Genomic DNA, 14,214 nt, shown 5'->3' with positions numbered 1-14,214 from the left:
CACAGTTAGCATGGGTAGCCTTGGTGCATACAGTAGGTTACGTACACAGTTAGCATGGGTAGCCTTGGTCCATACAGTAGTTGACGTACACAGTTAGCATGGGTAGCCTTGGTGCATACAGTAGGTTACGTACACAGTTAGCATGGGTAGCCTTGGTGCATACAGTAGGTTACATACACAGTTAGCATGGGTAGCCTTGGTGCATACAGTAGTTGACGTACACAGTTAGCATTGGTAGCCTTGGTGCATACAGTAGGTTACGTACACAGTTAGCATGGGTAGCCTTGGTCCATACAGTAGGTTACGTACACAGTTAGCATGGGTAGCCTTGGTGCATACAGTAGGTTACGTACACAGTTAGCATGGGTAGCCTTGGTGCATACAGTAGGTTACGTACACAGTTAGCATGGGTAGCCTTGGTGCATACAGTAGGTTACGTACACAGTTAGCATGGCTAGCCTTGGTGCATACAGTAGGTTACATACAGTTAGCATGGGTAGCCTTGGTGCATACAGTAGGTTACATACAGTTAGCATGGGTAGCCTTGGTCCATACAGTAGGTTACGTGTACAGTTAGCATGGGTAGCCTTGGTGCATACAGTAGGTTACGTACACAGTTAGCATGGGTAGCCTTGGTGCATACAGTAGTTGACGTACACAGTTAGCATTGGTAGCCTTGGTGCATACAGTAGGTTACGTACACAGTTAGCATGGCTAGCCTTGGTTCATACTGCAGGAGCAAGCAGGCCCTCTCCTGCAGTCCTGAAGGCCCTTGCTTTGTTCTTCTCCTCATTTCAGCACCCAGTCTGCCGGATCCATCTGCCGCCTCCTTCTCGCCTCCGTTAGTCACTCGCCGGACTGGAGGCTCACACCCACTTACCCTCTGCGACATCTGGTGGGATTACGAGCCCAAGGTCGCTGCCTGACCCGGCCCGGCCCGGCCTGGCCCCGAGCCGGCATCTGCACGTCTTAAACATGGATCTGGGATGGGAGCTTTCCAGGAGAAATGGACTTCATCCAAAATACAGGGGGTCTCCAGAGCCATAGAGTATTTGGCTGCCCCCCAGAGGGGAGGCTGATAACCTATAATAATAATAATAATAGTAATAATAATACATTATTATTGGCAGTAGTAATACTTGTAGCAGTACTTAACATTGGCATTGGAGTAGTATCACAAAGTGAATATTGTGACCCTCATTAACAGGGAACGCCGGGATACCTTTCACCCCGGGTGCTTTTTACAGCTGTTGAATTTTATTAAGGTGTCGGAACTGAACCCCCCCCCCCCCCCCCGAAAACCGACCTTCGGCGCCGCAGAAGCTCCCCCCGCCCAGCCATGCCTGAGGTGCTGCTCCCTGTTCTATCTCAAAAAGCGTGCCCTGCTTTCTCATTGTTGGTCTCGGATCATTGGGGAATGCAGCGAAGCGCACTCTCCCGAGCCCCGTTAATTTACACGTTTACCGTGGCGGGTGTAATTGTGGGGTGATTTAAAATACAGACACGGGAAGGATAACCGTGTACTTCGTTATATTGTGAAGTAAGCTGCAAAGTGCTGTAGTAACAATAATACATTTTTTTTATGTCAAGTGCGAAGTGGGTGTTTGATACTGAGGATTAGAGTCCGGTATAAAGGCAATTCAATAGCGGTACTTTGCCTTCTGGTTGTGGATCAGCGTGGGGGGGGCAAGGGGAGGTTTTCCCATAAATGGTCCAAAATGCGACACTTATACTCAGAGAAGCCCCGTCGTGTATGTATATGTGCCTATGTGTCTCGTTCCCTTCTTTCTTAAAAACGACAAATAAAATGTGTGACAAATGCAGCTGAACGCGATTAAATTAGACAAAAGTCCGCCCTCAAATTGCCTGTGAACAAACAGCATGCATTTGAGTCGGTGCTCAGTCCTTCGTCTGAGACTGAGCCCAACTGAGTGTTTCGTTGTTGCATTTTGTCAGTAGCCAAGTTGAAGTTATTAAGCGTGATTTTAATCTGCTGAGTTATAGCGCCACCTGACGGTGAAGATGCAGTAGCATATTTCGGAAAATAGCGTTTAGAATTAGATGAATATGGAGAGGAAACAGATAATAAAGAAATTAGATTAATGGAAATGTCATTTTATAATATATCATTATATGCATTATATTTGCACTATGTATGTATTGTGTAACTGTTTGTGCGGTTTGAGATTGAACCTATGACGGCCAGGCATATAATGAATTAACATAGTGTCATATACGTAGGCCTACTAGTACAAATGTACACGTGCTGAAGTATAGATTGTATAAACCGTTTTTGATAAAATACAGCCATGTAAATCAGATGGAGGAAGATGAAGAATGAGGAAAGAAAAAGGCAGTGAATGCTGTTTTACTGTGTTTTTTTCTTCTTTTTTTGTAAAATGACAGCTTCTAAAGTGGTAGGTGATGCTTCCAGAATGGGCTGTTCATCATCCTGCCTGAATGAAATTTTCTTTATGGTAAGGCAGGGCTTTCTGTTCACTCTAGCTCAGGATAGTCCGTGGTATGCTACATTACTTTGGATTCACTCCATCTGTATGGATCATGAGTCAGATTACTGCGGGAGTTCAGGGTAGCGCAGGATTCTTTAGCCAGACTCCTCCTGGGCATTGAACCCAAAGCCTTCTGGATGTCCCCGTTTTAAATGTGAGGCTACCCCACTCTCTCACTGTGGTCCTGTCATGGACCTATTCTCCAGCTGGTACCAGGGGTTTAGAACCTTATGCTGGGGCGATGTGTCTTCCTTTGGATGTCGGGGATGTCAATAAGCAGGGGTGGGGGTGGGGGGTGGTATCCTCCATCAGTCTGAGGGTGTAGAGGAGTCACAGACGCAGATGTCCGGAATCAGGTTTCTGCTGACCTTATTGGGGGGGGGGTGCATAGGAAAATCATTCGTCCGCAAATGATCCGTAGACCGGTTACATCAGTCAGTCATGCATGTGCAGCCGATGCTGTCATGGTCTGTAAGTGGAAGGTCTCTGTCCTTTAGGGTCCAGCTTACATGGTGGGCTTGGGTGGACCCATTCAGCAACCCAGCACAATAGGCTTCCTAGCTACACGACTGTGTGTGTGTGTGTGTGACTTTTGCTTTAATAATTATGCATTTCAGTGCTGTTCTTGCTCATCAGCCTCCTGCAGACCAGACAGCAGCTCTGCCTGGTGTCTTCTGCGTCCGTGACATGAACTCGGTTCAGGCACCGTGAGTCACCTCGCACGGTGACAGGCACAATGACCAAACAGCAGCAGCTTTATTCATGCTACGATGGTCATGAGGAATACGTTTTGAGCCTGGCCTTCATTTTGGATAAGCGACCTGTGTTTCTGAATGCAGAAACAGCATCGTGTTGTGACTGCAGACCGGGTGCTGGCTGAGACGTTTCAGCTGACAGTCATCACCAGCAAATCCCCACTTCCGCGTCTGACCACCAGGGGGCGCTAGGCCTCCATGAAGCATCAGCCTGAAGGGCGACATTATAAGAAATAATCTCTGAGCTGCATGTGTGTGTGCTCCTGCTGACTCCAAAGTAAAGCAGCAACAGCAATATAAATATCATAAAAATATCCTGATATGTTGGACTCGGGTTCGAGGCCCTTTGACAGTGAGTCTCTGTCTCGCGGTGCCGTGATGGCAGCTCTGAGCTAATCAAAGGGGAATGTGTTGCGGAGAGTATAAAGGTCCCCTTTTTAAGCAGTGTCCTCTTTCATCTGACCATCTGCGTGCCTCATTACAACATCTGCCACCCCCCCCAAGGTGTACGAGCACAAAGTTGAGGGAGGAAAAAGCTGGATGAGAGGATCCGAGTTTCGGCAGCAGGGCTGAGGATGGTCTTTCTCGGGTTTGGTTTTTGAACTGTGCAGGAGAGAGAGAGTGAAGCAGATCTGGACAGAAGCAGTGTTTTGGTTTAGGTGCTGTCACGCGAACACAAGCAGGGATCTGCATTTCTGTCCCCGCAGAGATTTAACGCTGAGCCTCATTTACATTAAGTTAACGATACTTATCCTTGTTGTCACAAAACTCAAGAATCAATGGAAATGATTACTTAGCTAGTTGTCTAAGCTGACAAAACCGCAATGAGGTGTTTGTTTTGTAGGTAAATTTCCAATATCCATCATATGTGTTTTCTCACACACACACACACACACGCACGCACACACAGTAATGCATACACACACACTCACACACACACAGTAATGCATACACATTCACACATACACACACACAGTAATGCATTTACACACACAGACACACAGTAATGCATTTACACACACAGACACACAGTAATGCATACACACACACACATACACACACAGTAATGCATACACATTCACACACACACACAGTAATGCATTTACACACACACACAGTAATGCATTTACACACACTCACACACACACAGTAATGCATGCACATTCACACACACACACACAGTAATGCATACACATTCACACACACACACACACACACACAGTAATGCATACACATTCACACACACACACACACACAGTAATGCATACACATTCACACACACACACAGTAATGCATACACATTCACACACACACACACACAGTAATGTATACACATTCACACACACACACACACACACAGTAATGCATACACATTCACACACACAGTAATGCATACACATGCTCTCTAACACAGAGACACATAGGCACATAGACTCTCTATGCACTTAGCCCTTGATTAAAACACACTCTGCATACCGAGCTAATAGCCTCTTCATTGAAATGCAGCTGCTCGAGCGGCTTCTGGCCGGCGGATGAAAGGTCGGTCGTGACCGGGGCAGCTCCTCTTCCTCATGCTCCTCCTCCTCCGGCTCCAGCTCCTCCTCGGGCACAAAGCCATCTCTTTTGTTGCTCTGTACCCTGTGCTCCTCCACGCGGTGCTGCAAGGTAAGGGCTGACTCTGTGTACATACTGTAAGGCAACTAAACACACTTCTTAAGGTTTTAGAGTGTTGTAATTAAATGCTTTTAGAATCTCATTCAGAGGTTTTTTATTCTATTGATTTTTTATCAAATTTACAGCAGAATACAGTATGCAGTTACTGAACAGTGTGATGCTAGTGTTTAGCTCTTTGTTGCCAGTTCCTATGTGCAGGGGTGCTTGGTAATAACGTTCTTGTAATCGAATTAATTACTAGCAAACCGGATTAGTAAATCCAGATTTAAGTTAACGCAGAGCCTAGCAAGGCTACATGTATTGAGGCTGTGTGAGTTCTCCAGAGGCTTTGGTGTCTTTCTCGAAAGTCGGCTTTGGGTGGTATTCAACAGCAGAAGAAGGAGATCATCTGGCATCCACGGTGAAGGACTTAGTATTTAGCTAGCTGATCAGCTCTGTGGGTCTGAAATGTCCATCAGCTTCCAGGCTTAGAGGGGTTAGGGTTAGGGTTATGGTTATGGTTGTTGACGGACATCAAATTGCCCTCTAATTTGTAAAGGGAATGTGCTTAGATTCACAGTAGGACAGGTAATCTTACTGGTGTATCTTATCACCAGTTCACAGTTGGTCAGACTGAAGTTTCAGCTTTTGTCAGTTTTTTTCTATGTCTGCAAATTGTTTGCTCACTAGAGGGGTTAAGATGTCGATCCATTCATGCATGAATCTATTTTCTGAAACCGCTTGTCCCATTCAGGGTCAGGAGAGGTCTAAAGCAACGGGCAAAAGGCAGGGATGGGGTGCCAACCCATCACAGGGCACAGTCACCCACCAGTCCCACGCACACGCACACCTATGGGCGATTTGTTAACTCCAATCAATCTCTGCTTGCTTTTGGATTGTGGGGGGAATCAAGAGTACTCAGAAGGATCCCCGCGATGACACATGGAGTCATGGTGGAGATTGAAACCCTGGTCCCAGAGGTGTGAAGATACAGTGCTAACCAGTGAGCCACTGTGCTGTCCCGTTGCCAGTCTAGTTATCTTTGGGTATCGCTCACCTCCAGCATCCCTTTCCTGCGTTGGGTCATCATCGCCATTCGAGGCTCCTCCCCTTTTCTTTTGTTTTTTTGTTTTTTTATTTCCAGTGAAACAAGAACATGTCTTTATTTTTATAACCTTTCTCTTCCCATTCCGCTCCAGCTCCAAAAACTCGGAATACCGGGAGATCCGACTGCGAGGGAGAGGGCTCGCCCCGTGGCGCACGCGAGAACTGCCTGTTCCGACATGTCAGCCGACTGCGCGAGATCGTCGCCGGAGACGGGCGGCCGCGTGCTCAGCGGAGCGCAGGACTACGCATGTGAGTGTCGGGAATGATCGAATACGGTCCGGAATACGGGAAACCGTGTCCACGTTTGGTGTGTCTCGTTTACTGAGGTTCTCAAACTTATTGATTGGAGACCCCTTTCGATACAGTAACCTTTGCTGAGAGAGGCAGGGGTCCCTGTGGGGACATGATAAAGTTTGCCAACCAGATGATAAAATTTGCTCATCCCCCCACACCCCCCCCCCCCCCCCCGCCCCTCATCCCTCCCAGTCTCCAGCCCCCAAGATTATAACTGTATTTTTAAATGTTGCACATTGCACATTGAAATTTAGCATTGTATTGTGTGCACTGCTGTAATTCATTTGGAATTTCCTTTGGGATCAAAAAGTATTACTACTGCTGAGGGATTGGTACCAATAAAATCTGTTAAGTAGGGGGGGGGGGGGTGTCAGTGAGTAAAAGGCACCATAGTGACAGTACAGTAAGGTGGTTATTGAGCTTATTGCATTCGGCTGCTTTTGAGAAATAAAGTAAAAACATTATAAGTGGAGAGAAGCAGGATCTCACTGGAGGGGCTCAGATATCTTCATGGTGACAGATGGGGGGGGGCAGGGGTCCCCAGGCTGAGACAGGGACACTGGGTGTCATTCATCCACCAATCACAATACTCAGCACTTAGAGTTCGACCCCTAGAAGGCATCTGCTGAGGCCCCCACCATGTGCGCGCGAGTGTGTGTGTGCGTGTGTGTGTGTGTGTCTGTGCGTGTATTTGCGTGTGCGTGTTTGTGTGTCTGTGCGTGTATTTGCATGTGCGTGTTTGTGTGTGGTGTGTGTGTGTGTGGTGTGTGTATGTCTGTGTGTGTATGTGTGTGTGTGTGCGTGAGAGAGAGAGCCTGGAGGGGGCAGAGCTATGATCTGTGGACCAAGGATTCAGATGGAAATTCCTTCTCCCTAATCATATCCAATGAGGGAGACAAAGCACCTGCTCTGTAAACTAGCAGATGTTCTCCGTACCATGTTATCAGGGATCGATGCTGCTGTAGGAGCAGATTGCTGGTGAAATCTGCTGGATTCTATCAAGATTGCTTATTTACGCATTTAGGACATGGTAACCAGGATGGGTATGACGATACAGTTATGGATGGGTAACTGCAAGGACAAACATATAATTAAATTAAATTATTAAAGTATTACAAAATACACAAATTATTAGTTTGTTATTAGTTTGCCTTTTTTAGATCCTATTGATTTAAATAATTTCATCAGAATATTCAAAATAATAAATATCAGTAATATTTAATAAAAAATAATAGTACCACTACTATACTAATACTATTAATAATATAAGAGAAACATTATTGATCCTGGGGGAAATTCTTGAAATAACATTAATTGTAATCATTTTTCATAGATCTTTCACAATTTAATCTTTCCAAAAATCCTCACTTCACGCCTCCCGTTTCCCGCAGGTCCGATTGCGAACATTCCTGGGAAGTTGACGACCGGCTTTGGCTTGGAGCCCGGTGGCGCGCATGGACTCGGGGCACCAGGGCAGGACGAACGGCATGAGCAGGAATCGAAAAAGCCCCGGAGAAAAGACACGCCGGTGCTGAAGGCCCCGCCGCTGCTCCCCGGTAATCCCCGGTCTTCCCGATGACGTCTTTCAAGTCGCCAATCGCCCACGGCTGCATTTCAGTGCTTCTCCGTTTCTCAGCGACTCTATTTCTTCTCAGTGGAATTTAACAAGCCTATGATTCTGTTTTCTGTGTTTCATTTTTCTTTTGCCAGGGGTGAAGCTGATTAAAGAGAAACGATGTGTGATTCACATGGAGGACGAGGAAAAAGACTGAAAGAATTAGCTTTCTTGGTAGCCAAGGCCTAGTGGTCTGCAAATTCTCTTTTAGGAAACACGTGAGCTTGTGTGTTAGTACTCAACCCCTTTCATGCTTTGCTTTTTCTATAATAAAGACACAAATCCCTTATCTGAGCCCTTTAAATTCAGTTTTATTGTCGCAGATGTGCAATAAACTAGCATGGTAGCAAATAGGACCACATGGTCAACAGAGCCTTCGTTATACAGGAGAACACACAAGACAGGCAAGATAGAGGTTTGTAAATGTCCACGATCATCTCGCAGCGTCCGATGGAGACTGACAGCGATGCTATGACATCACCGTAACAGGGAGAGGAGAGCGCTGTGTGTCAGCCGACCGACAGACGAACAGGACAAACGGACACTACGCTAACGGCTCCAAATGTTTGCAAGGGGAGGAGCTTGGGGATGAGTCATTACGAAGGAACATCAAGGGGAGGAGCTTGGGGATGAGTCATTACGAAGGATGTGCAAAGAAACACAAACGAAAGTAAAATCAGGAATGAGTTGGCATAGCAAAATAACTCCATATGCTCAAACTGTTGGTTTATATATTTGGTAAATCCCACAAAAGTTAATGTTCCGCATAATTATTTCGGGAAATAAAAAATGTTGGTATTGCCATGCGAACGTGAGTATACAACCTACCCACCTACTGCTTATTTAGTGGTAAATACTTGATGGGTTTGGTGCTAAGTTCTTGATTGGTTTAAGTCATTGAAACAAGACATTTCTTTACTAGTCAACAACTAGTAGGAGAGCTAAAGCCTGACTACGTGGTACGTTAATTTACATTTTCATGTAAATTATTGGCAAGTACAAGACAATCTTATTTTTCTATACCAATATTTATAAACATAAATATATATAGAAAAATGACACTCAGTAACTGGTGAAACTAACCAGGGAATAAATAACTGAATGAGAATTAAATAATAATAATAAGACATAACCAATCAAACATAAACTTTTAAAATGTAGCATATCGACGAAAGTGTGCTCTTCTCTTAAAAACAAAATCGACATCACTCCACAAATAAGTAGTGAAAAATACAGTTTGACAGGATTTGTTCAATTACACAATAAGACTTTTAGACACACATTTTTTATCTAGGACTGTATGCTGTTTACAAGAGAGAGAGTCTTGCTGTAGAGAGAACAATCATGGCTTCCGTTTCGGAGCAAGGCCACCCCAGTTTTCGCACAGTGATATCATTGGACGGTGTCATTGACGTAAGGATAGCCGTCTTCCAGGGATTGTATGAAATGTCAGTTTTAGAGGGTTTGAGAATTAAGGCTTCATTTTTTTAAGGAAGGAGACAACTGACTAATGTGCTCAATTAAAAAAAAAAAGATATTCACGCAGAATTCTGACCCAGATATCCGTGACTGGATTGAAGGCACCCTTACTGTTATCAAATCAAAATTTGAATCTTATAATGTACTTCATAAAAAGGTGCCTTCTAAATCCTGATTGTGTGGTACCCCAAGAGTTAATGTTGTACACTCTCCCGAAGCGGTGATCAGTGTATCCGTACATCTGGAAATACAGAGCTGGGCCGCAGCACCAGAACCTCTGACTTACAGTACCAGTCAAAAGCTTTTGCACACACTTAACATTAACTCATTAACATTTTACTCACTTAACATTTACTAAAAATACAACCAATATTCTTCGCTAACAAATAAATGTACAGTATGTTCACCAGTTCAGTACCTTTATTAGCAAGAAACTGTCATATCTGTGATTCATCAAAGTAGCCTCCTCTAGCAGTTATAACAGCGGAGAAAATTCGAGGCATTTTTTTATACAAGGGACATTAAATACTGCTCTGTTTCTTGGGAGGAAACTAGTGTGTTTAAAGTTAAAGGACAGCCTATAATTTGACTAAGCCATCACCACACAACCAGTTAATAGGATGTCAGACATGCACTGTTACATACTCTTTCCGTGTTATAAAGGAAACTTGTTTTATTTGACTTACATTTTCAATTATAGTTGTTCACTCAACTTTCCAGTGCTTATGAAGAATTAAAAAAATTGCCGCTTGTGAAAAAAACTGGAAAAGTGGTGAAAATCTGTGGTGTGCAAAAACTTTTGACTGGTGGTGTTACACACATGCCGAACCTGCAACATCCATCATTAATTACAAGGCTTTTAATTACTGTACTCTGTGGAGAAAAAACAGACGCATCACATCTTAGCTAATTAATAAGAAACTTGCCTGGTAAAGAAAAAAAAAACAGATGATCATGTGAATTCCAGATGGTGAGAGCAAGAAGGAAGGAAACTACATCGACAACTTGGTGTGTCTTGTGGTTTGGGCAGCAAAATTGGTTTAAAGGTTTTTTTTTTTTAAAAAAAACAAAACAAAAAAAAAAACAAGCCTGAGTCATGCACTGCATGCCCAAGTGTTTATCTGACGTAAATTGCGCTTCTCTGGAAAACAGAAATACTGAAAGCAGTAGAAAGTGCGCTCCGTCCCAGTGCTATGACACACACAGCACAAGCACACAAACGCACGTGATTAACGCACGTGGCCACCAGATGGCGCTCCAAGCCGTGTACTTTCCGGGGATGAGGCCCTATTGAGAATGACAGATGAAGAACTGTCACAGTGCACCAGAAAACTGTAAGAGAGCAGGAATAAGGCAGAGTAATAATATTGAACGAACCTGCATTTATTTACCAAGTGCTGAAGATGAAATCCCGAAAAGCTACGTAGGGTAAGCCATAACATAACACTGCCTTCGATACCAGACTGGTTAGCTAAGAATTTATCAATAATTATGGCTAATTGAAGATCAGCTTCAAAATTTGACAATTCACTTTCTAGTTAGCTCCTGATGTGACCTTAAGAAAAAGAAAACTTTCAAATGATAAAATTATCGCATAATTCTTCCGAACTAATAAAGCAACGATCTTGCATTGGCTGCATTAAAAACAGCGTATTTTTTTAAAAAAAAATACAGAACAAAACTACACATATATCCAGGTATTCAAAAAGCGGAAACCAGCTGTAATTTCCCGTCAAACAAACACAGATACCGCAAACAGGCTCACAGTATTCATGTCATTTTTTAACGAAAATCATAAATTATCGGTCCTGCACCACACAACAACCAATTAAATAAACGATTTGTCCTGTAACAATTAGAACGTCACGACCAAGCAGGAAATAAAATAATTATGCCGATGCGCTGGTATAGTTACAGGCATCCATCTAAACCCGAGTGTAACAGCCCACGGGGAGGGGGGCAGTGGGGGCTTTCGGGTGATACACCCTCGTGACCTGGCACACAGACACCACACATAAATATACTGTATGCCTGAAAGTACTTAAATATCGAATATCGTTTTCAGTACACATCAACATATACACAATATACTGAATTAGGAGAAATATCCATTATCATACTTTATAATTAGGATTTATTATTATTATTATTATTATTATTATTATCATTATTATTCAGAATATACTATGTAATGTTTTTTAAAATAAATGTGCATTCACAAATTATAAAATATAGTGTGTACATTGTAATAAATGCACTTTAAGTACTTTTTAAATTAAGTGTTCATATTTTAAAATGTGTCACTCTTTATAGTGCTGTACTGTACATCACAAGTATTCCTTGTTAAAATAATGGGTTTCTTTGAACTTTTTAGATGTTTGTTACTGAACAGATTGCAATTCATGGCCTGTTGTTAACACTCCATTCACAATCTGAAAAATGAAAAAAAAAAAACTTGTAGCGGTATTGATGCTCGTCCTTGGTGGGGGGTTAGGGTTACATATAAAAGGCATTATTTAACAGGTATGTTGCAGTTCTTAAAACAAAAGCCAGCATTTTACTCACTTTATACTACAAAAAAGCATAATACTACTGGTGATAGACGTCACTCATCTGCAATAAATGATAACAGAAATGATAAGTTACAGCAACCAAATGAAATAATAAAAATAATAATAATAATGACAGCAGGGGGCCTGGGTCTGTTTCCATCGATCGCTCAGCATTGCTGAGTCCTACAGAGACTCCACACCTTGGTGTCTTAACTGTCTCCATCTCGCGGGTTGCCGTGACGATTCTGGCGGCTTTTCTAAATGCCTGTAGTCATCGGTTACCGAGTGGCAGGAGCGACGGGGAGGGAGAAGTACTTGGGGGTTTTGGAGATGAGCGATCTGTCCTGCTGGGGGAAGGGACCCAGTTCCCCTATCACTCTGGCTCGGGATCTGTGGGGAAAGATGCCAGGGTCACTGTGGGGTCCCGACTCGCTCCACTGGGGTGAGGACCCCCATCAATACAACGCTCCCATAGTCTATTGCCAAGGGGCAGTGCTACCGACGTTACGCACAGAGCACTGGGCCACAAAACAATTTCAAGACTAAATATCATCAGCAAAACTATCCAGGCTAAAAACTAACCAGACATTCCTATGACAGTATAGTCAGTTCGGCAAATTAGGCTGATCATTACCGTTTGATCTGTCCTCTGGAGTGGAAGAGTTGGGTTTCTCTTGAATCTCTCCTAAAATTTGAGAGAATAAATAATTATTTGTGCAGAAATACATAGAACGTAGTGTGATTGTGGTAAACAGGAATACAAACTTTTCAAAATCACTGATAACGAATTTGTCGCAAGATTATTGTTATGGTATTAATCAGTCACTAGGGGGAAACCATGTCCTACAAATCAAAGCTTCACAGATATTGCCTCAAACGTAATAAAAAATCTAATGCCAAACTTAATCTCCTTTAATTTAAAATTTTACATTAAGCTTTGGAATCTCAAGTATAAAGTTCACATTACTAACACATATACATAGACTGTACTAAACATTCTCCATGTAGCCCGAATCCCGAGCCTTCAGCTGTATAACCGTTGTGTAACCCAAACCGCTGTGTTTGGGAGACGCACGACTCACTAACGTTGCCAATTTCGATCTGATAAAATAAGGTAGGCCACCTCCTACCTCCCTGTATCCACAACGATGAAATGTGCGAGGAGAAATGATTGATTGCGTGGTCCAAAAATACGAGAAAAATCGCACTCCATATTGGTTCAAAACATCAAACAGCATTTTATTTAATCGTGTAATATAAATGGACAGGTGCAAACGCTAATCCTCACATGTCCTAAAAACAACTTAATTTCACTGCTGCACTTACGTGTTTCCTTTTGCACAATAAAAAACAAAACGAAAAAAAATACACGTTCTCTTTTACATTAACCATACATACATGGGATTGGCTACAATAAACAAGTAGGCCTATTTAAATATAGTATTTACAATCAAACTATTTCAAACTCTTGCCTCTTTCACTTAGAGTATACCAATTCCTTGTCCATAAACCTACAAAAAATAAAGGAAAACAAGCAAGTTTATTTTGCTTGATGGCTGAACTCACGTTTTGAATGGTCAAACTTGTGTCAATCATCTTTGTGCGCAGAATACGCATGAGCGCGCACCAGTGGAAAGAATAGGTGAAGCCTGCTTCACTGATTAGGTTTCAAAATGTGCAATATCCCTTAAATATCTAATCAACCGCTGAATAGAAGGTATGACAAATACATTGAAGTCTCTGTGTTAGTGATGCAAAAGATGTTTTGCTTCACGGAAGTTCTTTTTACAATTTTTTTGGAACAACGGCACTTCTTTGGTTTCACATGGAAACTAAAATGATATTTTGCTCTGTGACATGAATGTTACATTTTTTCTTTTCTTTTTTTTTGATGAAGCCCTGCTTCACTTGTTATCTTAAACAAACCGTCACGGTTACACACCATCTGATAAACATACCGTTCTCTGTCCGCTGCATCTGATCTGGGTTGTCGGTGTCCATGTGGCTCTTGGCAGTTCTGTCCAGTGGTCGGTTCAGCTCCCGGTTCTGGAGTTTCTGGTCCACCAGCCCAGGCTGCTCAACAGGGCCCGGCTGGGTTGCCTGGGATTCCTCCTCTGTCTCATGTCTGACTTCCTCTTCAACCCCACACCTGGCCTCCTCCTCTGCTTCACGCTTGGCCTTCTCCTCCAGGTCTAACAGAATATTGAGTCACGTCAGGGAACTCAATATAATTTCCAGTCCTGGCCAGC

The 14,214-nt window shown here is 43.1% G+C and overlaps 2 protein-coding genes across 7 annotated transcripts in view; one reads left to right on the top strand and one right to left on the bottom strand.

The window, feature by feature from the left end:
* The first annotated feature begins 4,735 nt into the window (after positions 1 to 4,735).
* ppp1r17 (protein phosphatase 1 regulatory subunit 17) lies at positions 4,736 to 8,223 on the top strand. Of its 2 annotated transcripts, none has more exons than XM_023815715.2 (4): positions 4,736 to 4,930; positions 6,118 to 6,274; positions 7,711 to 7,875; positions 8,030 to 8,223. In XM_023815715.2, exons 2-4 carry the CDS (start codon positions 6,202 to 6,204, stop codon positions 8,089 to 8,091), a joined length of 300 nt encoding a protein of 99 aa, XP_023671483.1. In that variant the 5' UTR covers positions 4,736 to 4,930; positions 6,118 to 6,201; the 3' UTR covers positions 8,092 to 8,223. The 2 variants fall into 2 exon arrangements, with proteins under 2 accessions (XP_023671483.1, XP_023671484.1); XM_023815716.2 differs by lacking the exon at positions 4,736 to 4,930 and adding an exon at positions 5,228 to 5,339.
* A 5-nt stretch (positions 8,224 to 8,228) lies between these two features.
* pde1cb (phosphodiesterase 1C, calmodulin-dependent b) overlaps positions 8,229 to 14,214 on the bottom strand; it is a 64,599-nt gene continuing 58,613 nt past the window's right edge. For all 5 annotated transcript variants that reach the window (XM_023815773.2, XM_023815772.2, XM_023815774.2 and 2 more), the window contains 3 exons: positions 13,924 to 14,157; positions 12,600 to 12,650; positions 8,229 to 12,355 (listed from right to left, as the gene is read on the bottom strand). In XM_023815773.2, the coding sequence (XP_023671541.2) occupies positions 12,339 to 12,355; positions 12,600 to 12,650; positions 13,924 to 14,157 (302 nt within the window). In that variant the 3' untranslated portion in view covers positions 8,229 to 12,338. The remainder of the gene's footprint in view (positions 12,356 to 12,599; positions 12,651 to 13,923; positions 14,158 to 14,214) is intronic.

The sequence above is a fragment of the Paramormyrops kingsleyae genome, chromosome 4, assembly GCF_048594095.1.
Source record: "Paramormyrops kingsleyae isolate MSU_618 chromosome 4, PKINGS_0.4, whole genome shotgun sequence".
Classification (NCBI taxonomy): domain Eukaryota; kingdom Metazoa; phylum Chordata; class Actinopteri; order Osteoglossiformes; family Mormyridae; genus Paramormyrops; species Paramormyrops kingsleyae.
Note: the sequence above shows the minus strand (reverse complement) of the source record. Positions and strands in the feature narration are given on the sequence as shown.